Raw genomic sequence first — 23,832 nt, 5'->3', positions numbered from 1 at the left:
AGAAGACTGGAGGAATCTCAAACGAAGCCAATCCTGCCGCGATTTTGCCTGCGAAACTGCGATCACGGTTTACATGCGTGTGTAGCGATAGTGCAAAACCTTCAACCGAGGCAGAGTCGGTGAAACATGCAACAGTTGGTAGAGACTCTAGGTGTTGCGACAATGTGATAGGTGCTGGTGGTGGCTTACCATGTGGGTTTGGGCGTTTTCTGACCCCACCAGTAATAAACGGCAGCCGTAACGACACTGCGTCCTGGCCAGGGATTCTTGGCAAATGAGATTGCACATGTGAGGTTTACGAAGAGCCTGCCGGTGAAAGAAGGGACGGCTAATCGTCGATGAGGTGAGATGCTCGACTATGCAGGCGAATGGGCAGAGTTACTTGACTGATACGGGAAATGGTGCAAGGGTCCAGGTAGCACACATGTATATTGATTCGCAATGGGCCAGCGTGTGTTCTTACATGACGAGAGGATGCGGGGCGTACTGCTCGTGTACGTTCGCTGCAAGCCGAGCTAGTCGACAGGCATACTGCACACAATTCAAAGGAGATTGCGGCGCGGTGTTGGTACAATACCCAGTTCTCTCAAGATACCGATGGCCGAGCACCAAGCGATGAATAGGCGACATCTGTACCTGCATCGGATGAAGATGAAGTTAAATTGAGAAGCATGAGGATGCTTGGTAGCCCCTGCATGTGGCAGGATGCGTTGATGGAGGGTCGTCAAGCGATATGGATCGGGAAGACGTGATATGATTTACCCGTCTTTACCGACGCATCCATCGAGCAAGTATCAACACGGCTGCGCGTAATGGGTACACATAATAGCGACAGGAAGCTATGTGCCGGGCTGATTTGTTAGACGCAGGGTGGCCAAACATCCATGTCGAGCCATGGCGTCGCCGTTCTGACCGTTCTGACGGTAGAAGCTAGAACTTGCCGGGTCATTAGTTTCGTGAATGTTCCAGGCCATAGGCGAGCTCATGATAGAGCATGAAGGGGCAACCTTGGAAGGCCTAAAGCAGCACGTCGGCCATGCGCCAATGCTGCGGCAGCGGGACGGGTCAACGGGTGTTGTGAGAGGTCGAGCCCGAGGTCGCGCCGGTTGTAGTCACGATCCCAAAAGCTCGAGGCGTGAGGCAACCCAGCAAGGAGCATCTAAAAGCTACGATAGCGATTATTGGAAGGGTGGTTGGAGACGTTTGACCGTAACGTGGGGTGAGTGGCATGTCTTGCGCGCACATGCCGCAAGTGTGCTGGTGGCTTGGAGATAAGGGCGGCCCGTGCAGCGTTGGACTTGGGGAAGGCACGCAAGCGCCACTAGGACTCGACACCGTGAGGTCGCCGTCGTTTGATAGCGCCGGCAGCCAGCGCCTAAAGACGTTACTGAGTCCGACGCGCGAGACGCAAATCTGGAGAACTGTAGAATAGAGTCAAGTGACCGAGAGTGACATTACCGCCTGCAGCTCTGCGGGTTTTTGGGACGTTTGGAGTCATCGGTGTCTGCCGCGGCCAAGGATGGAGGCGGAAGGAGCGAACTCAGCGAAGAAGGAGCGAATGTGCAACATTTCTCCGGTCCATGAGGACGCCGGTCCCCCCTCACCATGCTCCTTACAGGCTCCTTGCAAACGGTAAAGGTAATTGCTAGTCGGCATTTCACTAACAATCACATCACTATTGCACAGCTCTGCCCTTGGACAAGCTCTGCGTCTATTGATTCCATAGATGCGCCACGCTGCGATAACATCTCCCACACCTAAGCCAAATCTAGCTGCACCCCGGCTACTGCACATCCTAGTCGATAGTCCCAACCCGGCACTCTGGAAAGGACACTGACCCTGGGCGCCTCAGTTCCGTGGATGCGCTCGCGCCTCAAGAATAGGCCTAAGCCCTGCCAGTCTGGTCGTCAGCACCGCACTCATATCCCGCCCCTGCGCCCATCGCACAAGAGAAAGCAGATTCCTCCAACGGCTGCACTGCAGCGACTCCGACCGACGTGCAGGACCGCTGCACTCTACACTCTTTATCGTCGCTTGTCATCGCGCCGTTGCGCTTATCCACCATGACGATAGACGACGACATGTACGGCACCGAGAAGAGTTTTGGAAGAGCCTCGCAAGGGTCCGACTACTATGGCGAATCATCACGGTACCAGGACGGTTTGGGGAGGAGGGTCATCGAGAGCTTCAAGCGGGACCCGAATTTTGCCATGACTATGACGCCAAAGGGAAGCATGGGGGCCGACGGGAACGTCTTCGATCCAGAAGCCGCGGCGGCGAACACGGCAAACTCACCACTTGCGCGGCGACTAAAAGGTCGCCATCTGCAAATGATAGCAATCGGAGGTTCCATAGGTATGGTTTGGCATGCGTCGACCAAGCGACGATCCACAAACTGACTTTACCAGGTACCGGTCTATTCGTCGGCTCAGGGCAAGCGCTAGCAAATGGTGGTCCAGCATCGCTCGTCATTTGCTACTGCCTTGTAGGTATCATGTTGTACACCACCGTCCACGCATTGGGCGAGATGGCAGTACTCTTTCCTGTCGCTGGTTCCTTCTCGGCATATTCGACGCGCTTCCTGGATCCCGCATGGGGCTTTGCCATGGGTTGGAACTATGCTCTCCAATGGCTTGTCGTACTACCACTGGAAATCGTCGCTGCGACCTTTACAATAGAATACTGGAACGGTGACAAGGTCAACAACAACGCCTGGGTGGCCGTCTTCCTGGTCCTGATCGTCGTCATCAATCTTTTCGGTATCAAAGGGTATGGTGAAGCCGAATTCGTCTTTGCTATTATCAAGATCACAGCAGTAATTGGTTTCATTATCCTCGGTATCATCATCAACATAGGCGGAGGCCCAGATGGGGGTTACATCGGCGGCATGTATTGGCGCGATCCAGGTCCATTTAACAACGGCTTCAAGGGTCTCTGCAGCGTCTTTGTCAACGCCGCGTTTGCCTTCTCTGGAACTGAGCTCGTCGGTCTTGCCGCAGCGGAAACAGCCAATCCACGCAAGTCCTTACCTACCGCTGTCAAGCAGGTCTTTTGGCGCATCTCGCTGTTCTACATCGTCTCCCTGACTATCGTCGGATTGCTGGTTCCTTACAACGATCCGCGTCTGCTTCAAGACAAGAACTCTGCCGATGCTGTCGCCTCGCCCTTCGTCATCGCTATCCAAAACGCCGGAATCCAAGGCCTGCCCTCTGTTTTCAACGCCGTCATCATGATTGCGGTTCTCTCAGTTGGCAACTCCTCCATCTACGGTTCCTCGCGCACGCTCGCTGCACTCGCTGAGCAACACCAAGCTCCCAGGATCTTCGCATACATTGACCGCCAGGGTCGCCCTCTCGTTTCCATTGCTTTTGCTTCCTCCCTTGGTCTCCTCGCTTTCCTTGCCGGCGCGGACCGTAGGCTACAGGACGCCGCCTTCAACTGGCTGCTTGCGCTGTCTGCTCTCTCAGCGGTCTTCACCTGGCTGTCTATCTGCCTAGCACATATTCGCTTCCGTCAAGGTTGGAAAGTGCAAGGACACAGCTTGGATGAGCTCGCCTTCCGCTCTCAACCTGGCCTCATTGGATCCTACGTTGGCCTCATTCTCAACGTCCTCGTTCTCATTGCACAATTCTACGTGTCCGTTGCTCCAATCGACATGGACAAGCTTACAACATCACAACGTCTCCAGCGTTTCTTCAGCGTCTACCTCGCGCTGCCAGTCACCCTTGCCTTTTACTTTCCCTACAAGTTCTGGTTCCGCACCTCGGTCGTGCGTTCGCACAACATGGATCTCGTCACTGGCATCCGCGAGCTCAACATCCAGGCACTGATAGAAGAGGAGCGCGAGGAGAAGAGGAAGTGGCCAAGGTGGAAGAAGGTTTACAAGTTCTTTTGCTGAGAGACATTCTACGGCAGCTTTCTCTTTTGTCCTGTTCTTTTAGCGATGGCGCTACATTAACTTCTTTTCGCGGTGCTCCTTTGTGATACCAGGCGGCATGCTATATAGCATTGCGCAGCCTTGCGATTTGTTTTCTCTTTCTTCCTGTATGTTTACTGCTGGTTAGTATTAATAGACGCAGCATAGTGTCTGCACATATCTGTAGGATTGCAAGAATAGAAGAGAAGCTTAACGCTACCTAACATCGTGTACGACCAGGCATGTCGTTGCCTAGCTCAGAGTGTGAAGAAAGACAGCGCACCTTGGGTTCCAGGTTGAGCAAGCATGAAACGTCGGCTCGTACTTTTTCATATCACGACTTCCACACACCGGACGCTAATGAGACGTCTAAAAAAATCCCACCACCACCACAACTCTCCAAAACACCTCCATACAGTCTGTCGAGCATTCGAGACCCTTCACTGGCAAAAGGACATAGTCAAAACAAAAAGAAAGGTCTTGCCCGGAATCGAACCGGGGTTGCCGGAAGACACTGATTTTGAGATCAGAATCCGGAGTGATAACCGCTACCTATATGGTAATTAGCGGGGGCAAGCGAGAAGTGGATGTTGAACAACGTACACTACAAAACCGATGGAAGTTTGAGCTTGGCATAGATTATAAAGTAAGTGTGTCTGGGGCAAACCAGCAGACGATTGTGTGCGGAAGAAGGAGCGAGAGTGCAAAACTTTTCGGTCGCATGAGGTGGGGTGGCGGGGTTTCTGATCCAGATGGTGGGGTATTCCAGGTTTTGAAACCATGGAACGCGAACGCGTACGCGTGAACGGAACGAATCAGCTTGGCTTTGGTTGGCGACTACGACTACCTTTATCGTCCCATCTCCGCAGCGTCGTGTTGACAACATGGAACACGATCACGCCCTGCCATGAGGGAGATACAACTGCTTTCCACAGCATCCATAGTTACGCTTCCACGCAACGTAGCTACGACTGTATTTATCCTTCAAGTCTAGCCCCCTGAAGAGGTGTCCTACACGTGTGAGCAGATAATCAATTTTGATTGACGGAATCTGCATTCGGGCCATACGTGGGTACGTGAGCTAGCTACACGACACAGGATCCAAGTAAAGCAACTATGAGCGAAAAGCTATGCTCGTCGGTCAATCCAGTCTGAAAACTGTACACTGAACCGAGGACCAGGCATGAAGTACGTGGGCGCCCGGTTCCTGTAGGTTTCCTCCAACATTGCGCGCATAGATCTGATCCAAGGCGTGGATGCATTCGCCATGTCCCCTGACCGGTTATTCACCTGCACGCCTGTTAATGATGTGCGAGGTAACAGACGCGAATTAAGCATTGGTTACGGCCTGCACAATAGCGCCCTTGGCTCCTTGATCCAGACCGTCCAGCTTAGCCATGTCGTCCTTGTCAAGTTCGAAACCGTAGATGTCGGCGTTGCCAATAATGCGAGATGGCGTGTCGCTCTTGGGAAGAGGAACGTAGCCCTTTTGCAGACTCCATCGGATGAGAACCTGGTTTGGCTCCTTGTTGTGCTTCTTGGCGATGCTGGCAAGCGTCTCGTCGTTGGCTTTCTCGTTGCGGACGATCGGGCAGTAGGCTTCGACGACGATGTTCTTGGACTGGCAGTACTCGACGACCTCGCGCTGTTGACACCAGGGGTGGAGCTGGTCGTTTCTGTCAGTTTGGCGATGCGATCAGGTGGGAAATGTAACAAACCTCAATCTGGTTGACAGCAGGTAGGTTGGCCTTGCTATCAATGGAGGCAAGCTCGTCGATGTGCTGGATGCCGTAGTTGCTGACACCAATGTCGCGCACGATGCCCTTCTCCTGCGCTTGCTTCAGCGCAAGCCACATCAACTTCCTGGCCTCCTTGCCTCCGTTGGGGCTGTGGATGAGGAACAGGTCTGCGTAGCCATCCTTTCCGGCAAGCTTCTCAACGCTCTCGGCGACCTTCTTGTATGTAGACTCGACGTCTTCTCCAGCGCTTAAGATCTTGGACGTGATGTACACATCTTTCCGAGGGAGCCCGCTTTCCTTCAGCGCTTGACCAACTTGCTCTTCGTTCGCGTAGTACTGGGCTGTGTCGATATGACGGTATCCTGCCTCGAAGGCCTTCTTGCATGAGGCAACGCAGACGTCCTTTGGAGACAGGTAGACTCCGAAGCCGATTTGTGGAATCTTGTACTGCGATTTCGGAAGACTCAGAGTCGAATTGATGTTCAGAGAGTTCGCCGACATGGTGGATAGCGGGGTAGCGATGAATGGAGAATACTTGAGTGAACTTGTCAGCAACGGACGAGTACTGATGTGCCGAAGAGCAGAGTGCGATGAGCGGAGGAATTGAGAAGGTAGGAGCATACCAAGTTGTTGAGAGAAATGGAGTCGCCATCAAACCTCCTCTAGGTAGCTCTAGACGCATACTGCAGTCGCTCCTGCAGTCGTGATGTCACTGCTTGCAACTCCATAGTCGAGAGTGGGTCCACACACACGTTGTGAGCTTTGGAAGAGACCACATGGACGAGAAATCAGACGATTCAATTATATTACAACATTTGGTGGATCGAATAGGAAGGTATGCTGCATGGTGTGTGTGCTGGAAGTAGAAGATCAGCCTGGCGCGTTCTTCTCGCGCGACCGCGATCAGCTGTTCGCGCTAAGATCTGCCATCCCCACCAAGCACCAAGCGTGTCTTCCATCTTGTACACGCCCCAAACCATGCCTCGTGCAACTACAGGCAATATCTGACATTACTTTCTTGATATGAATCCGTCTTCCATGCTCAGCTATGGAAATCATCGAATGAATGGCCGACGTCATGATCTACCTACTGTTATACATTGGCATCCACTTGGACGCCTACCTGATCCTACGCACTCTGATGTTGCACATGGTAACACGAGAAGTATACGAGCTTATAAATTAAACGATGAAATGTACTTAATAACTGTCTTTATGGTGGAGAAACACCTTGAACTGCCTGCCACATGACAGCCAATCCGTCCACCCCGATTGTGTCACCCACGGCAGCCTGCAAAGAGATAGCAACCGAGCAGGCTCTACAACTCCATCAAGACCGGGGTTCGAGGTTCCTGGTATACGTACCAGATGATAGAGAAAAGCTTGCTACGACGGACGGCAGCATGACTCGGGCTATGTCGCGCTCAGATGCAAGGCTGTATGAGGGCATCAACCGCTTTAGACACCCGATTCGTGCACTATCAGAAGCGACCCCAATGGTCCTCAAGACCCTATTCTCCGATGGAGAAGTTCCCTTTGACTATGCTTCGCAAACGCTTCTCCTCATGATCACCTGACTATTTCCCAGCATCATCCCCAGTCATCAACGCAAGTCAGCCTCGCAGGTCGTGTCTCCCGGGTTCCAGATGACCACGGCATCTTTTCGGTACAGCTGCTGTCGGAGCAATAATAAAGTACTGAGTATGGGACGCCTTACTTCAGAGATATCAAATCCCATCACATCACACATGGAAATTGGCTGCCTGAACAACGCAGTATGCCCAGGTGATTATACGGCAAGGACGGCACTTGGCGCATGTCACGTATACTGTGCCTCATGTACAACAGCTCACATATACCTTGTAATTAGCCAGTCTCGCAGTAAAGAAGTAAAGAAGCTTTTCGTGGTAGAGGGCCTGATGTGAAGGTGGCACAGTGAAGCTCAGCGGTGTGGGTCGCTCAAGACATATAATGTGCTAGACCATGGCTTGCATGCGTCCTCCAAGATTGTAGAAGCCTCTACAAGTCTATACCTCCTACTCGTCTGTTATACCATCGTGGAGCTTAGCCATGTCAAAACGCTTCAAGATGTTGCTCCCAACCTCGTTTTTACTTACCTCGTTCGTGGCTTCCGCGTCCGCACAATACGCCCTCAACAGTTCCGTCGGTTCGTGTGCCGACGTACACTGCCCTGAGGCTTCCCTTGATGGAAGCAATGCCATTAAAGCAGAATGCAATGTCACCAACAGAACCTATGAGAGGATCGGGTTCAGATCCTTCTCCACCGCCATCCTCGATGACAATAACAATTTGACGTGGACACTCGCCGCCCATCTCGATACAGACGTTCCGATAAAGGACCAAACCACGGAGAAAGACTTCTATCTCGGCACCCCTCCGTCTCTTGAACTCGATCGCGACGACCTCCCGTACCGGGGTTGCGCTGTGTTCATATATAATACCACCTTTGGACGCAACTACTCATGGGATTGCGCAGAGGCAATTGGGGCGAGCTGCATTTCGTCGCTGGTAACGCAGGCCAACACACTGCTGGCACTCTCTCCTTCTAATGCAACAGAGACAACGGAAGAGAGCTGCATGCGCGTGCAGAGAGGAATGGAGACTTTCCCAACGGAATGTACAGAGAAGACAAACATGACTTCCTGGAATGCAATTTCAGCCATACGTTCGTGTCCCCATTTCATTCAAAGAGATAGCCCTGTGCTAACTTCTTCTAGCACTTACTGGCAAGGGAGCGCCTACGCCGCCAAACTCTTCTGCCAATGCGAGCTCTAACTGTCATCCGACCCTCCCCAATTCCAACGATCTCAGTTTGGCCTTTAGCCATAATGAGACCGGCGTGGGGTCCTATACTGATATCATCATCACCACATTCTGGTCGCCAGACAAAGGCGTCGACAATGCGCTGAGTGTTCCCGACACACAGCTCATGTGCCTGTGGGTAAATGGGCTTACAGACGCCTCGGTGGCTACTCATACCGAGAGTTCGGCCAGTCGTTTCTCCATCAGCATGGTGGGTCTTGTAGTTTGCGTGGGCTTAGGTGTTTTTGGACTCATTTAGCATGCTCATATGGCTGGATTCAGTAGTTCGCGGGCGATGCTGTGACATACGACTTAGTATGGCACGTAAATGGAAAGCTTGACGATGATGATCTGAAAATATGAGAAAGTATGTAACTGCACATTAGACAACGTGGACTGGCAAACGAGTTTCATGACCGAGTATATTGAATGTCATGTTTGTCCTCTGACTATTCCCATTCACTGATAGCGATCATCGTGTATTCCCGTCGTTGGATGCTTCGTAGACCTAGTTGATCTTCTTGAGCTCGACCTCGCTATCGCGGAGTTAGCACTTTCGTGGAATTCATACGCGACGCGAACTTACAAGATGAGGTCAGAGTGAGGGGGGATCAAGCCAGGGAACTCCCTATCATGAAGTCAGTACTAGGTCTTGATCAGAAAACATCATGGAGGCTTACTGGTCGCCGTAAGCGAAGTCGCTGCTGATGTCCAGCTTCGCCTTCTCGCCGAGCTTCATCTGAACAACACCCTCATCCCAGCCCTTGATGACGCGACCAACACCGATGGGGGTCTGGAAGGGACCACGGCCAGTGGTGCTGTCGAACTGCTTGCCCTTGTCGCCGGACTGGGTCTTGAGCCAGCCAGTGTACTCCATGGTGACCTTGTCACCCTTCTGTGGGGATGGGCCGTTGCCCTCTTGGATGATGGTCTTCTGGACACCCATGATGCGTGCGGTCGTGGTGAAAGCTCGAGTTGTTGCGCGTTGGAAAGAGGAAGGATTAAGGAGGCTTCTCATGAAGTTGGAGGGTGAGAGGGAGATGAGTGGAGGATGGAAGGTTGCTGTGGGCGGAAAGAAGGAACCTGGAATGCCTTGGAGGGGTAGCTTTAGTGGGGTGGTGGGGTGCAGATCGTCAGCACACAGCCTCATGCACGCTGCAAGGGCAAGGTAATCAGGGCAAGTACGACGAGCATGACCAATGAATCGAGCACGTCAGTACTTGAGGGTGGGTTGACGGCTTGTCTGGGGAAATTGCGTGATCGCATCTACGTCAGGGCATTGGAACTGGAGTTCGCGCTTGCCGCGGTAGGAGAGTACAAGCTATAGCTCTAGATGCATGTGTGTGGCTGGGACGAAGATGCTTCGGCGATGGCGTTAAAGTTCTGCTTGTCGCATCTAGTAGCAAGCGCACTGAGGTTGCTTACATCCTTCCACAGACTATCTGACAGTCAATTGATCTTCATGTCCAATAGACCAGTACCTCCAGTGGATCCAAGTATGTTACAGTAAACGTGAACCTTTGTCAAACGCCGTGCCTATGAAGAGAGGAGATGTTGTACATTTGCGCGTCCCAAATCTTGCCCGCATTGCTCAACCAAACCATGACTTGTTCCTTCTCGCTTCTCTCCTTGCTTCTTGCTGTATAGGTATTAGCATCTCTTCCGTGGCGGTTTCGCGACGCGTTGTACGGCATGGAGGGATAGTCGCGGTCGATTGGATCGAGGGTGGACAACACGTACCCATTGCTCTTTGCATTCTCGGTATGCCCTGATTGAACACGTATTAGCGGAAGGCCTCCTTATGCAATGCTGGGTCTTGAACCTCCGATGTACTGCACTTACTGGAAGAAATCCGAGCACATAGCTCTCTCACCACCATTCCTCTTCAAACACTTTATACTCTTGTCTGCCGCCTCTTGGCATGGATCAAAGTATTCGCTATACGCTTTGCTATACCAATCTATCAGCGCCTGTTGTGTGCAACATACATTTGCGACGCGATCGTTGCGGTGGCGTACTTGTCGAATTTGCTGGCTTTGGAACCCTTCCATTCGTCGGCTTTCGAGGGGGTCGGTTTGTCGGACATAGTGAAGAGCGAGGAAAAAGACGTCTAAGGAGTGTGTACAGGGCGCGTACTGGCGTGTAATTGTCGGGCAGCCTGAAGATGGCCGGGAGCAGTTGCGACGAGAGTGGATGATGCGCCGCGGAGGTGCGTTATCGATAAGGACATACATGAGGTCAAGAGGCACTCACGCACTTTCCCGATATCACTAATTGCCTTGCGTATCCCAAGGTCCGCAATACCGGCACTAGATCTTAGTATCTGATAACGACAGCCCTCCAATTACAGATCCTGCGACTGCTAGGCTCCATAACAGCTGCCAATTATGAATGATTTGAGCTAATTCCTTTGCACTCAAGAAGACCTAACTTGGCGGCTTGCTTCCTCACTACCTGCTATTGATGCCCACGCGTAGAACCGCAGAGGCTAGCCAACGTATACATGCCTAGGTACGTGACGACCCGTCTGGTTCCATCAACGCTTCATCCAGGGTGGGGGCGGGAGGACTGCGGGCGCTAGGACGACCAGCCCACATAAACAGCATGTCGCGTGTATCAAGACGGCTGTCGTGCCATCCACAACTTACGATTCTACTTACGAGATAGTGCTAGCACCCTAGTCATGAGTTGTATGCTTCATTCATGTGATTGACAAGCGATCATGTACCTTGGTAACGTATTTGGCCAGGACTACAATTGCAGAAAATCACCACGCTTCGTCAGGCTAGGCGGTCTTGTGCACAGTACAGGTTATATGACTTGATCGGGGCGGTGCGCAGCTTGAGGACGATATTGAAGGATATCCCGTCTGACGCACTTGAACAGTGCGGCCAGGATGCTTGTCATGCTTCGCATTAGAGGAGCCGACAAGGTCCCGCCTACAATCACAGGCACTCCTTCTCGAGAACGCTATGCATGGACCTGATAAGTGTCGAGCACGAATACTCCAACCGCAGTGATGATCAGCACTCTGAGTGAAGCGGAGCGGAGACGGGTATGAGCTGTGAGCGCAACAATGAAGGTCAATTCGACCGCGTCTGCATGTGGTGGTGCCGCGCCGAAAGCTAGGAAGCTTGTGGGGAAAGAGGCCCTCTTTCGTGCGCCGGGAATACCAGGTATTGGCGTCTTTGAACTGTGGTCGTTTGGGACCGCGGCTCAATGTAAAAAGGATCAAAAGAAACCTGAAGCAAAAACGTTGAATGATGGCATGGGCGAAAATGGAATGTGACAGGAACGTGACGAGTCGCGTGGCCCACGTCATTGGCGTGTCAAGCTTGCAATAGAAGCACTGGGTCCAATGAGAAATGACCAGGTATGAGAGCAGAGATAGCCATGGGGATGGTTGGCGATGGTTGGCGCTGGAGGGTGGTGATTTTCCACGGCAGGCGCTAAGGATGGAGTGAAGGTCGATAGTGAACGGCTGCTGCGGCAAATGGCCGGAGGGCAAGGGCAACAGCGACCGAGCGCCAACATGCCTAGGCTAGTAGACCCGCTGCTGCATGCATAACCACTGCCAACGATAGTCTTTCTTCTCTACAAGGGCAAGTCCCATGTGAGCAGATGCTCCGTCTCTCAACCCCCAGCTGCACCTCGCCGTGAGAAAAGAGAGTCACCGCCCGCCATGGACAATCGAGCGTCGCCAACCCCGCCCACCGCTCGCCCCAGGAATTCCGCCTCGTCCATCGCATCCTCGTCCAACACAACGTCACATGCCGCGCCTGCCTCGCAACAGTCTGCCGGCATGCCTTCAAATTCACGGGCCGGGCGCGGGAGCACGCCGACGGCCAGCCGGTCTGCCTCCAAACTCATCGACCAGGACAAGCCGACGCGGGCAGCAAGCAAAGACAGCCTCAAGCAGAAGATGCTGACCAAGAAGGACGAGCCGCCACAGCTGGGCCGCGCAGATGAAGTATGAGACTCTTTATTGCATAGCACATGCATCGGCTAACCGTCCGCAGCAGCTCAAGGCGCTCAAGTCGGAGTTTGACAGCCTTCGCACGCATCTCACATGCAAGATCTGTGACCGCTTACTCTACCAACCGTACACCATATCCTGCGGGCACACCTACTGCTATACAGTAAGACGCGCACCCTCCCACCGCATATGCCACCCTCTAACATGCCTAGTGTCTCTGCACGTGGTTCGTCGCCAACAAGGCCCGCAAGACATGCCCCGACTGCCGCATCGTCGTAAAGGACCTGCCCGCCCCCGCCTATGTGGTAAGTCAGCCTGCATGCCCTTCAGCGACGACGTCTAACATAGTTGGTCAGATACGAGACATGACGAGCGTCTTCATCGCGCGAGCCGAACTACTACCTACGGGCGAGAGCATAGAAGACCACAAGAAGTGGCAGAAAGACGAGGCAGATGCTGTGCAGCTGGACAAGGATAACGCAGACCCCCGCGCTGGCGGTCTCTTCAAAGGCTGCTTCAGGCTTCCGCCTCACCAAAACCGCCTGTCACTGCAAATCGTGCGCGATCAAGAAGATGGAGTTGACCGATGTCCGCTGTGTACCTGGGAGCTGGAAGACGGCGGATGCACCCATTGCGGACTGATATTCGACGAGACAGGCGAAGTCTCATGGGGCAACAGCTTCACCGGCTTCAGTGACATGGACGAGATGTCAGAGCACGACCAAGACGACCTCGACGCCGAAATGGACATGGAGGACCCCGACTACGACGGCTACGGAGACGGCATGGAAGACTGGGGCGCATACCCCCCAGACCAAGGCTCGTTCATGATGCGACGCTTCTTGGACGCTGGCATGGCACCCAATGCAGCGGCATTCGCAAGACGACGACCGATCACGCACAGCGAAGCCGGCAGCCGACGCTCCTACTCACAGAGCATAGTCTCAGACATGTACGGCGACGAGATGGATACGGTCGAGGAGGAAGACGAAGATGGTCTGGACGAGGACTCTTCGATGAACGACTTTATCGATGACGAGGCCGTACCTGCATCGAGTGCACCCAGCGCCGCATCGTCTACTCCTGGCCCCGCTGCCCAGCCTTCGGGCAACAGAGCGCGTGCCCGAGCACGTCGCATCGTCGAATCTGAGTCATCATCAAACCGCTCAAGCACCGTCGAGGAGGAAGACGAAGATGAGGAAGACGAGGGGCCCGTTCGTAGAGGCATGAGGAATCCTGCTCAAACCCGTGTTTTACATCGGGCAAACGGGTCGAGATCCTCCCGTGAGACAGCGTCAACAACATCCACCGACGTCTCCACTGAGGAGCTCGACGAAGATACACAAGCACTGTTGCGAGAGGAGGGATGGGAGCTACAACGCGACTACGACGACGAGATGGGAGAAGAGGATGAAGATGACAGTGATGGAGGAAGGACGACCGTTGGGTGGGAACCGCTTGCGAACTCAAATGACAGAAGCCGAATGGGCGGTTCTCTAACACCTACTGCAGATCGTCCTCGGCCTAGTGCCCCGATACGCCCGCCTTCCAGAACCGCCAATGTCCGCGTCTTGAATACCTCGCGTGGTCTCCGTCGAAGATCCTCTGTCCTGTCGAGCGCGACAGCCCACTACGAAGATGGGGAAGCGGACGACGATGATTCTGACCAAGATGGCGACGTCGATCTAGCCCTGAACACCTTGCGGACGCGCCGCTCACAAGCCCATTTGCGAAACCCTGCAGCTCGCGCTTACAACCAAGGGCCTGCTGCTGCGGATGGGACCAACGAGGCGGACACTGATGATAACTCGGATAATTCCCAAGGGCACAGGCGAGGGGCTCCTCGCGTGCAACGTCGGGAATACGATCCGCGTATCAGCTGGATGTTCGCTGCCCATCAACAAGCTCTTCAACAACACCAGATGGCAGGCGCCTTGATAGACGTCGAACCACGCACCATGACGCCGCTGTCTCGTCCTCGAACAAGGAACAGAAATCGGCCCAGTCCCGCGCAAGCTTATTCCCCCTTTCTACCTCCTGCTCGCATTCGAACGCCGCTTATGGACAACGGCACGAACTATATCATGGATCCGCGACTCCCAATATCGCCACCTCGACGAAGCGCCATGTCACCTGGCTTACCAGCGATGGGCAATGCCGGCCACATGGGCCGCTTTGATCGTGCGCCTTCTGTTGGTTCCAACAGCAATAGTTCTGCCGTCTTGACTCCTGGAAGTTCCTCAGCCTCTTCGCAACACTCCATCGATACGATAGCACAGACACAGGCAGCTGCAGCCATGGACATGATAGATCGTCCTATAAGTCGAGTCGGTGCTCGCCCATCTTCGGCAAATAGCAGGAGGAACTCTGGCAACTTTGCTGCAGCGAATGCGTTTCCTCATGCTGCCATGGGCCTGCATGTCCAGGGTGCGGCTCTTCCTCCTTTTGCTGCGCGCGGTAACCCTTGGGCTGCATTTGTTCAGGCACGTGGTGTGCGCAATCGTAACTCACGTCAAGTTCTCCGTGATCAGTCTTCGGTAGCTACCTTGCGCCCAGCGAACTCTCGCGTCAATATTAGAGAGGCTGGCAACCCTCCGCAAGGCGTGAGGCCTCAGCCATCACGTCTCAATCTACGACCTCAGCCATCGCGGCGCCAACTCGCTCCTCAGCCATCTACACGAGCCTTGCGCACGGCTGATAATGGGAGACCTCCCCCATCACCTACACAGAACGTACAAGCCCCTGCGCAACCTGCTGCTCGTTCCGTCGGGCTGACTCCAGACGAACGCAATCTTCGGGCTCGGGAACTTATCGAGACCAGAAGACAAGCACTTGGTCAGCGAGACACGAGTGTGCCCGCTCGTACCAATCCCTTCACACAAGGCTTCCAGCGTCCGGCGAATCCAACTGGCTCTCCTCAGATGCAGCAGCCAGCTACAGCACAACACGTGAGGAGCAACTCAAACGAGTCCAGCAACTCCACTGGGACGGTTCAAGGTGCTCCTGCATCACCAGTGCTTGGTCGACGCCGTAGCAACCGCAACATGCTAAACTCTACGCCACCCGGTGTTCTCCCACCGCAACAAGGTGCTTATGCTGCTCCTCCCGCACAGTATGCAAACAGCTACTACCGACCACGGCCAGGATCTTCGGGCTCACCCGGAGCATATGAACCCACTTTGACGAACAACACGCGGGGAAGTCCTATGATGGCGGGCCCTCTTATCTAACACGATATCATGTCATAAGATATATTTCTTTTATTTTATCGCTCTGTTGCTTTGGTGTTTTGGGCATCACACTCCTTTAGTCTTGGACTATTCTTATCTTTTGGGGCTAAGAGCATGGCGAGCGTATGTTTGTTTTTACGTCTGTTTTTAGCGGCATCAAAATGGGTTCAGCGAGCTTTGTCGAAGCATTTACTGGCGTCATTCATTCGGGTACTATACCATGGCATGAGCGATTGGGTCCTGGGCAGGCATAAACATGAACGATGGGGAAGAAAGGGGATATTATCTTAGGTTATTCGCATTTGGGATGATGAATATGAGATTTTTGATGGTGCTATACTTGGAACTACACGACGGTGACAAGCTAAGTATGTTCTGAAGCAGCTGTTCCAGACTTGTTCTTAGGTTGCTTGCGCTGGTCCTCCCTTGCTTCCTATACCTTGTCTTCTGAGTCCTCTTCTAGATCCTCTTCATCTCCTTCCTCGGCCTCTTCTACTTCGTCCCCTACTTCGTCTCCTTCGACTTCATCTCCCTGTTGCTTTTTTTGCTTTGCGTTCTGCTCCTTCTGCTTTCGCTCCCTGTTTGCCCGTCCCTCATTCCACACCTCCGTGTTCTTATCTCTACATTCCTTACAGTTCACCCAGTTGGAACGGGCATTGTCTTCCAGGTAGTTCTCCTCACACTTTTTGCATAATCTTGGCTCCTTCTTGCTTCCGCCCTTCTTGATACCTGTCTTCTTGACGGCTCGTGTCTTGACAGTTGTCTTGGCAGCTGTTTTCTTGATGCCTGTCTTCTTTGCTTCGACTTCTTGCTGATCCTCACTCTCTTCATCATCTTTGTCATCCTCGGCTCCTTCATCGTCGTTGGTATTGCCTACCGGCGCAGCAGAAGACCTCAGTTCGAAGCCATAGAGGAAGTGGAGTCTATCTGTCTTTTCCTTGAGTTCCTTCTGTAGAGCTGCAATGCGCTCAATTAGGGTTTTGATCTCCTCACGGAAAGGAATTGGTTGCATGGGAAGTGACATTTCGTGATCTTATTGTTTTTTTATTAGCTCTTCCAGTGGTCTACATGTATGGTAAGGCCTGGTTTGTCTGTTTGTATAGGCGGAAACCAAAGGAAAATGCAAGTTGGCCGGAGAGTGATGTTGGAATGTTCTCGTACTTGAGTGTGGGCGACATGACAAACTGCGTTATGCGTGAGAAGTCAGATTGATGCTACAGCATGTTCCCGAAAAGAGTATCATGACTCTTACTTGCTTAATCTATGACTTCACGTCTTCACCACGGAGAAATACACTGAGCTCTAGGCCTGTCCATGCCCATATCCCATGTCTTCATACCACTAACTACTCTCTGCGGTTATGCTAGGCAAAGTTGATCTACCCCAACGCCTATGCCCCCAATCACTCTTGCTCATCCATCAACGCATCCATCCTGTTCGACACCCCCTCTAGGTGCTCCCGGGATCTCTTCTCAGTCTCCTCCACGTTCGATAAGCCCTTTTTCAGCCATTCTCTCAAGTCTCTGAACCAGTAATATGCCGAATCTTCCATCTTCTCCTCCTCCTCCCTCAACTCTTCAGTCAATTTCTCCGCAGCCTCAGCTCTAACCCACTTTCCATCACGGTTCCTGGCGGCGACCGCCTTGCTGAATGAAGTGAGTCTTTCATTTAGTCCAGCTTTGTTGGCGGTCTTGATATTGCGTTCCATGCGATCGAATCGTTGGGCAAGACTTTGTATGTCAGTTCTGATTGCACTGATGTCTTTCAAGAGAAGTTGACGAGCATCTTTGGCGGGTTGGGTGGCCGGTTTGATGTCTTTCTTCTGGAGGAATGGCGGGTCCATTGAGCTTGTGTCTCCTGTCGTTGTGGTGATGAGATTAAGATGAACAGGATAGGAAGAAGTGAGAAATCGGGTGTCTTATAGTGCTACTACACTACATCCCTTGTGAGTTTGTCACAAACCGAATGACTGGTTCGCATGACTACATGGCAAATCAGCGGTTTTCTAATTCATGGTACGCATGCTATGAGCTCGATAGCCGTCCTCGACCGTTAAGGGTCTCCTAGTAACGAGGTGATTGCACGTCTTAACAATGATTCAGCCTTCTATATTCACAACTATGCAATCAAGGTGATGCGTCACGCTTATGATAACAAATACTACAAGATCGGTGGTAGACACACGGAGGCGATGCATCCACCGATCTAAAGACAACAACCATCTGTCCTACATCTCAGCTAACCACCTCCCTTCTCGGCCCTTCCCCCCTGGCTATCAGCTACTTTTCGAGCTCGTCAATCCTCTTCATAACCTTCTCAACCGCATTCCCCACCATCCACTCCAACTTCTCGTAGATCCATTCCGGCCCCGCAACAGTCACAGCCTTCCTCGCGTATTCTTGCTGCATCTCCTTCATTTGCTCAGTCTTCATCTCATCAATGACCATACATGAAATCATGTCTGAAACCATCTCCCCCCTCACGGTTTCCTCCACGCAGGTTTCCAACAGGGATTGGAATTCCTTGATCTTATCCGTGATGGTCTTCTTGCCTTCTTCTGCGTCGTTGCGGATCGTGGCGGTGCTTTCGGCAGTGAGAGTATTGACAGTGTTGGTGAAGGCGACAGTTGCGGTGACGAGAGCCATTTTGCTCTCGAGATCTGCGTTCTTGTTGCGCAGGTCGTTGATCTCGCTGGGGAGATCTTTTGTGTCGTTCTTCATGGTTTTCAACTCGTTTTGGAGGCGCTGGAGAGTTGTTTCCATGGCTTTCTGTTTGGTTTGTTGGGAAGTGGACATGCCGTGATGGTGTGATGTGAGAACGGTACCGGATGGCGAGAGATAGGTTGTCTTATACAAATCTGGAAATTGTTTGAGTTGCGCTCAATAAGTGCTGCGCGTGGGCTAGATGGCAAATACACATGCTATCTTGTGATCTCGGACGCAGTATGAATGTCACGGATCGCAGTCACCTACTCAGCCCTACCTGTGAGTTGTAAGCATCCATTTCGGCACTCCTCATCTCAGATTTGTTCCCTAACACGACGCCTCTCAGCGTCTATTTGTCATTTCTACGTCACAGCGATTACGCATTAGAGAATTGTACGAGATTTAGGAGAAATTAGAGCTTGACTAGTAACTCGACGAGATCGCCATGCTCACACTCTTGACAGCCGATGTTCCAGTCCGAAAGACATGGAAGACTGCGGTGATGATACAGCCGACAAGCTCCTCCCCTCGTACACCAACATGATCGACGATGTACATCAAGTATCCCTTCATAATACCAATCCACCAAGTAGACGCCCGCTTGTAGCACCGCGACGAAAGTCTCTCGTAAGATTCCAACACCCTCCTCGCCGTGCACGGCCGCCGACAAAGTTGATTAGTCCTGATTCTTGAACTCGCTCAGCTTCTCAAGCGGCTGACCCTTCAACAGCTTCAGCTCCTTACGGTACGCCTTTCCTGCCTGTCCATCTGCCCCAGCCTCAGCCGTCGACTTCAGCTTCTCTAGCAGAGCCTTATTCTTCTTGAAGAGGTTCCGATAGTGCGTGAACATACTGACCATACGCGTCTGTAGCAGGCCCTTGTCTTTGATGGCGGCCTTCTTCTGCATCCTCATCTCGTGCTTCGACTCGGAGTCTCGGCTGAGCTCGGCAAGCTGTTCACCTCGCTCGCGGAAGTCTCCATCCAGCTTAGCGAGTTGTCGTTGCAGTTTCTCGATGTGCTCGCGTGCGACTGAAGCTTCTTCTGCTGACTGCTTCGCGGCTTTCTGGTTGTCGATAGCGGTACGGCGCTCAGTGCCCAGCTCCGCGAGTTTGCCGGACATGTCGGTGTTTTGTGCAGCCAACCCTTTGTTCCTTGCCTTGAAGCGCTTGATCTCATTCTTGAGTTTCTTAGTCTCAGCTATGGCGGCCTTGACGTCTCCATTGGATCGTCGCATCTTCTTGGACGCAAAGAGCTTCTTCTGCTCACAGAGGTCCTGTGTCAAGGCGGAGACATTGGCCCTCAGAGTACTGTGCTCGTCTTTGAGTTGCTCGAAATTGTTTGTGAGGTCGGTGTTCTCTCCTGTGAGCTTCTCGTTGCGTTCACGTAGCGTCTTCAGATCTTCTTCGTGCTCGTCTTTGAGTTGCTTGACATTGCGTACAAGTTCAGCATTCTCTCCTGTGAGCTTTGCGTTGCGTTCGCGCAGTATGTCCAGATCTTCTCCGGCAGCTTCTTTCTTTTTTGCCTTGTTCTTCCACATACGAGTCTCATCTTGGAGGAGACTGATGGTGCACAACAGTTGAGTCTTCTCATCAGAGAGCTTCTCGTTGGTCTCACGAAGTATCTGAATCTCCGCACTAGCATCGTCTTGAGCCATGCCCTCCACAGCGCCATGTCCGTCTCGAACTAGCTTGACACTGCGCGTGAGCTTTGTCTTGTCCTCTGTAAGCTTCTTGTTACTCTCGCGAAGTATCTTGATCTCTGTCGAGGCGGTCTTCTCCTTTGCCTCATACCTCGCCTTCAACATGGCTATATGATTCTGGGCGATGAGGTTGTGCGAAACATTCACTCCTCCCTTCTGCTTGACTGCTTCTTCTAGCTGCGCGATGTACTGATCAGTACGCTCTTGCTCTTCAAGGAGGGATTTCTCTTGGCTTTCCAAGGCCTCCTTGCCCAGCGCTGCTTCCAGAACTTTGCGTGTCGCGAGCATGAATGTAGATTTCTGTCCTGGGCCACGCGCCGTGGTGTTGATCTCAGCAGCAATAGTCAAGGCATTTCTATCGCCGATCTGCGCTCTAGCCGCAGAGCTGGAGGAGACTGCCCAGGTCGAGAAGTCAGAGGGTCCTGTATGCATTGGACCTTGACCAATACTGACTGGTTTTCTGGCCGCAGGGCTTGGTGAGAGAGCTTGAGCGAAGATGTTGTTGGAGTTGACACGTGGTGTAGCTTGATCACCCTCGCTTCGCTTTCTGGTCGCAGAGGTAGGAGTGACAGCCTGAGCCGATACGTTGTTGATTTTCGTGCGCTTTGTATCCTGGGGTCCGCCGTTCCGCTTCTTGGCCGCCGGGCTTGGGGAAACCGTCTGAGCTGAGACGTTGTTGGGGTTTGCGCGCTTTTTGGCTGGACGACCGTTGCCTTTCGGGGCGCGCGGCTTCTCGACCGATCGGACGAAGATGATATCGTCGTCGTCGCCCGAGCTGCTCGAATCAGAGCTTAGGATGGTGTATTCTCGTTGCATCTGCTTGTTTTAGTGCCAGTATCTGCTGGGCAGGTTCGGCGCCGAGTACTTACCGTGTCTGCGGACCTGTTGGGTTGTCGTGTTTAGGCAACGGAGCTTTGAGCTGGAAACAGTGACTATCTGTCGAGACTGCCGCACACGCGGTGAAGGTGAGGGTGACTTGCTGCTAGCTCGGGCGGCAGGACGACCGAATCTGGCTATTGTGGTGCACGGTGAAGGAGAGAGTTGTTGCCTTGTAACTTCAAGCATGCACGCTGTGTCCAGTTATGTAAACATGATCGAAGGTGAAGACGAAACTTTAGCGGATGCTACGGCCTGGTGCCCTTGCGAGTTCAGTTAACAATGAAGGCCTTTCAAGGACATGTCGAGGTCATCATATCATATCTGCCACAGCTTCCATGCTCTTATGCGTCGCCCGATTCATATGTGTTTACTGGGGGCAAAGGCAATCTAGCCCGCTTGGTGCCGATTGCGACGCGCGGTGAACGAGAACACAGGCTGCCAGCCATAATCACTGTCAATGACGAATCTATCGAATCGACGAGGGCGTTTCATAATGACTTTCTTGCCAGAGCAAATTGTGTAGATGATGATGATACTGTGATGGTGTCGAAAGGAAGGAGATGTGTTCACTCAAGGTTTAGCTTGGGAAGGCGTCTTCCGCTAATTAGCAACCTGGAAAAGTGCATCATTGACCCACCCCGACACGCGACGTTAGACTCCTCGATACCAACTGGCAGCTCTTCATGCTGAGTGAAATCGTGGAAACGAAGCTTTGTGATATTCTTGATCATGATCCTGGATTGCTACTAATAACTAGTTGCCAAGTGGCAGGATACACTGCACTGCAGAAGAAAGCGCTCCGTCGCCGATGCCAAACTCCCTGAAAATGCTCGTCTGGAAACACGCGAATGTCTAATATCCCATCCCCCTCTGCAATACCTCTACTTCTTCTTGAACAAGCCCTTCCCGAGCAGATTCTTTAGCTTGCTCTCCTTCTCCTCATTGCTCATGTTAGCCTTGCGCTTGCCGTCGGCAACCGTCTGGCCCTGAGAAGCCTGCGGCTGAGCCCTCTCTTCCCGTACCGGTTCCTCGACCTTGAGCGCCTGCGCCTTCGCTTGCGATTCCTGCGAGAGCACATGTCGGCTGGCCCTTGCTTCCGCGCTAGCGTTGTCTGCCCATAGGAACGTGACGAGCTCATTGTTGAAGAAACGTAGATCGTGCACTAAGCGCTTATTGTCCTGGGGAATGAGGACGAGTCGACCTGTTGGACCCGTGTTCTTGAGCTGGAAGGGCTCGTTCTTCTTCTCCAGGAAGCCGCGTACGAAGTCGTATAGGCCGACGGCGGTATCGGTCTTTGTGAAGTTCATCTGAATGAGCGCATTATCCGGCATCCGAATGCGGAGTGCGCCGCCCTTCTCGGCTGCAGCGTCAATCTTGGCCTGCCGCTCCTTTTCTTGCTCCTCCAACTCTTTGTCAGACAACAGACGCGTATTGCGTGTCTTGGTCAACAACGCGTTTTGATGTGCTTTTGCGTGTTCAATGGTAGGGAGGTAGTCGTTCTCGTTGAAGGCATTTCGCGCTGCTTGCGGAGTGGACGATGTTGGCGCAGAGAAGATCTGGACGTTGCGAGATTGTTCAGATGGCTGTGATGATGGTTGGGGGGTCGGTGCTGGTGATTGAACGGGTTCTACGGGCGCGGACGACGCTGTTGACGTTGCCGAAGCCAATGCTGCTGCTGGAGAAGTATTCTCTATGCTCTCAGCCGCGTTGTTCTCGGTAGACACCTCGGGCTCTTGTGTAGGTTTAGCGGCCGGTTCGGAGTCGACCTCCATCGGCTCTGGATCGGGCTCTTCGTTACGAACAGTTTCGCCTGCTACGACTTCTGTCGCCTCCGGAGCTGCCTGGGCAGGGTCTGGTATTGAGGCTAATTGATCAGTTGTCGAAGCGTGTGCGCCTTCGGCACCGACAGACGCAGGCTCGCTGGACTTGAAGTATTGCGTTATCTGTGCCATGGCCTCTTCCAGCGGCGTTCCGCTATTCCTGTAGGACAGCTTTAATAATGCTGAGCCGCTATCGAATCCCAGCTGACTGAGAGTCTGTTGTAGCTCAACAAAGTTGGCCTGCTCCTTGTGACCTGGCATGACAGTGATGACAGGTTGCTCGTAGTGCAGCCTGCCAGCACCGGATGCGCCGCTCATCTCGGGGATGCCGCGCTGTGTGAAGTTGTAGTTGGCCCCCTGCCCACTCTCAAAGTGTCGCAAGATCTCCCATAACGAAGTGTTGCTCGCGAACTTGCTTGTGAGGCGTACGTTCTTCTCGGTCGCGGGGAGCTGGAGCGCTACGGATATGACGGTGGGTGATCGCGAGGCCTGGACGAGTTCCAGTCGGGCGCCCTGGGGGAGGTTTGCGAGCCGTATTTGTTGCGATAGGGATATGGGTTTGTTGTTGTATCTGTACACTGGTCAGTAGTGAATTAACGTATTGTCATGTTGGGGCGTACTTGAGCGTGAACTGGTCCTTGTTGACACCAAACTTCTGGCACGCCTCATCGCGCACCTCTGTCAAGTACTTGGTGGGCGTGGTCGGGATCTTGAAAGTCCTCGCGTACGAGTTGAACACTACGACGTGCGACATCATGCGCGTAGGAGTCGGTAGAGGCCGTGGGCGAGAAGGAAAGCAGCGGGCGCGTTTGCTATCAGAATGGCGCGGGAGTACCAGCAGTTCCAGCTATGGGCTCTTCGGGTGGCGTCGCTCCGTTCGACCAGGAGGATGATGCTAGCGATGTGTAGAAGCTTTGCTTCGGCGAAGCTGAGTAGGAGATTGTTTGGGCCTGCCATAGAGGCGGTTAGGTGGATGTTCACAGTGTCGCGGACGGTCAACGCCAGTAGGGGCGCTTACCAATCCTTCGTGGGCCTGTATGGCTTC

At 53.0% G+C, this 23,832-nt stretch overlaps 9 protein-coding genes across 9 annotated transcripts; 2 read left to right on the top strand and 7 right to left on the bottom strand.

Annotated features, from left to right (window-relative positions):
- Positions 1–2,063: 2,063 nt before the first annotated feature.
- J4E87_007403 (uncharacterized protein) lies at positions 2,064–3,898 on the top strand (the record flags this gene model as incomplete). The annotated part of the gene is made up of 2 exons (XM_049378999.1): positions 2,064–2,355; positions 2,409–3,898. 2 exons carry the CDS (start codon positions 2,064–2,066, stop codon positions 3,896–3,898), a joined length of 1,782 nt encoding a protein of 593 aa, XP_049231269.1.
- A 1,348-nt stretch (positions 3,899–5,246) lies between these two features.
- J4E87_007402 (uncharacterized protein) lies at positions 5,247–6,156 on the bottom strand (the record flags this gene model as incomplete). The annotated part of the gene is made up of 2 exons (XM_049378998.1): positions 5,247–5,582; positions 5,635–6,156. The coding sequence occupies 2 exons, from the start codon at positions 6,154–6,156 to the stop codon at positions 5,247–5,249; spliced, it is 858 nt and encodes a 285-aa protein (XP_049231268.1).
- Positions 6,157–8,986: 2,830 nt separating this feature from the next.
- Positions 8,987–10,222, bottom strand: J4E87_007401 (uncharacterized protein; the record flags this gene model as incomplete). The annotated part of the gene is made up of 5 exons (XM_049378997.1): positions 8,987–9,014; positions 9,065–9,106; positions 9,159–9,583; positions 10,008–10,117; positions 10,219–10,222. The coding sequence occupies 5 exons, from the start codon at positions 10,220–10,222 to the stop codon at positions 8,987–8,989; spliced, it is 609 nt and encodes a 202-aa protein (XP_049231267.1).
- A 1,938-nt stretch (positions 10,223–12,160) lies between these two features.
- Positions 12,161–15,684, top strand: J4E87_007400 (uncharacterized protein; the record flags this gene model as incomplete). Its single annotated transcript, XM_049378996.1, has 4 exons — positions 12,161–12,448; positions 12,498–12,617; positions 12,667–12,759; positions 12,811–15,684. 4 exons carry the CDS (start codon positions 12,161–12,163, stop codon positions 15,682–15,684), a joined length of 3,375 nt encoding a protein of 1,124 aa, XP_049231266.1.
- A 433-nt stretch (positions 15,685–16,117) lies between these two features.
- On the bottom strand, positions 16,118–16,708 carry J4E87_007399 (uncharacterized protein; the record flags this gene model as incomplete). The annotated part of the gene is made up of 1 exon (XM_049378995.1): positions 16,118–16,708. One exon carries the CDS (start codon positions 16,706–16,708, stop codon positions 16,118–16,120), a length of 591 nt encoding a protein of 196 aa, XP_049231265.1.
- Positions 16,709–17,086: 378 nt separating this feature from the next.
- Positions 17,087–17,527, bottom strand: J4E87_007398 (uncharacterized protein; the record flags this gene model as incomplete). The annotated part of the gene is made up of 1 exon (XM_049378994.1): positions 17,087–17,527. One exon carries the CDS (start codon positions 17,525–17,527, stop codon positions 17,087–17,089), a length of 441 nt encoding a protein of 146 aa, XP_049231264.1.
- A 436-nt stretch (positions 17,528–17,963) lies between these two features.
- J4E87_007397 (uncharacterized protein) lies at positions 17,964–18,479 on the bottom strand (the record flags this gene model as incomplete). The annotated part of the gene is made up of 1 exon (XM_049378993.1): positions 17,964–18,479. One exon carries the CDS (start codon positions 18,477–18,479, stop codon positions 17,964–17,966), a length of 516 nt encoding a protein of 171 aa, XP_049231263.1.
- A 586-nt stretch (positions 18,480–19,065) lies between these two features.
- J4E87_007396 (uncharacterized protein) lies at positions 19,066–20,904 on the bottom strand (the record flags this gene model as incomplete). The annotated part of the gene is made up of 1 exon (XM_049378992.1): positions 19,066–20,904. One exon carries the CDS (start codon positions 20,902–20,904, stop codon positions 19,066–19,068), a length of 1,839 nt encoding a protein of 612 aa, XP_049231262.1.
- Positions 20,905–21,848: 944 nt separating this feature from the next.
- On the bottom strand, positions 21,849–23,541 carry J4E87_007395 (uncharacterized protein; the record flags this gene model as incomplete). Its single annotated transcript, XM_049378991.1, has 2 exons — positions 21,849–23,358; positions 23,408–23,541. 2 exons carry the CDS (start codon positions 23,539–23,541, stop codon positions 21,849–21,851), a joined length of 1,644 nt encoding a protein of 547 aa, XP_049231261.1.
- Positions 23,542–23,832: the final 291 nt, after the last annotated feature.

Source organism: Alternaria ethzedia (genome assembly GCF_023757985.1).
Source record: "Alternaria ethzedia strain BMP 0044 chromosome Unknown scaffold_20, whole genome shotgun sequence".
NCBI lineage: Eukaryota > Fungi > Ascomycota > Dothideomycetes > Pleosporales > Pleosporaceae > Alternaria > Alternaria ethzedia.
The sequence above is the reverse complement of the archived record's forward strand: the minus strand, read 5'-3'. Positions and strand labels throughout refer to the sequence as shown.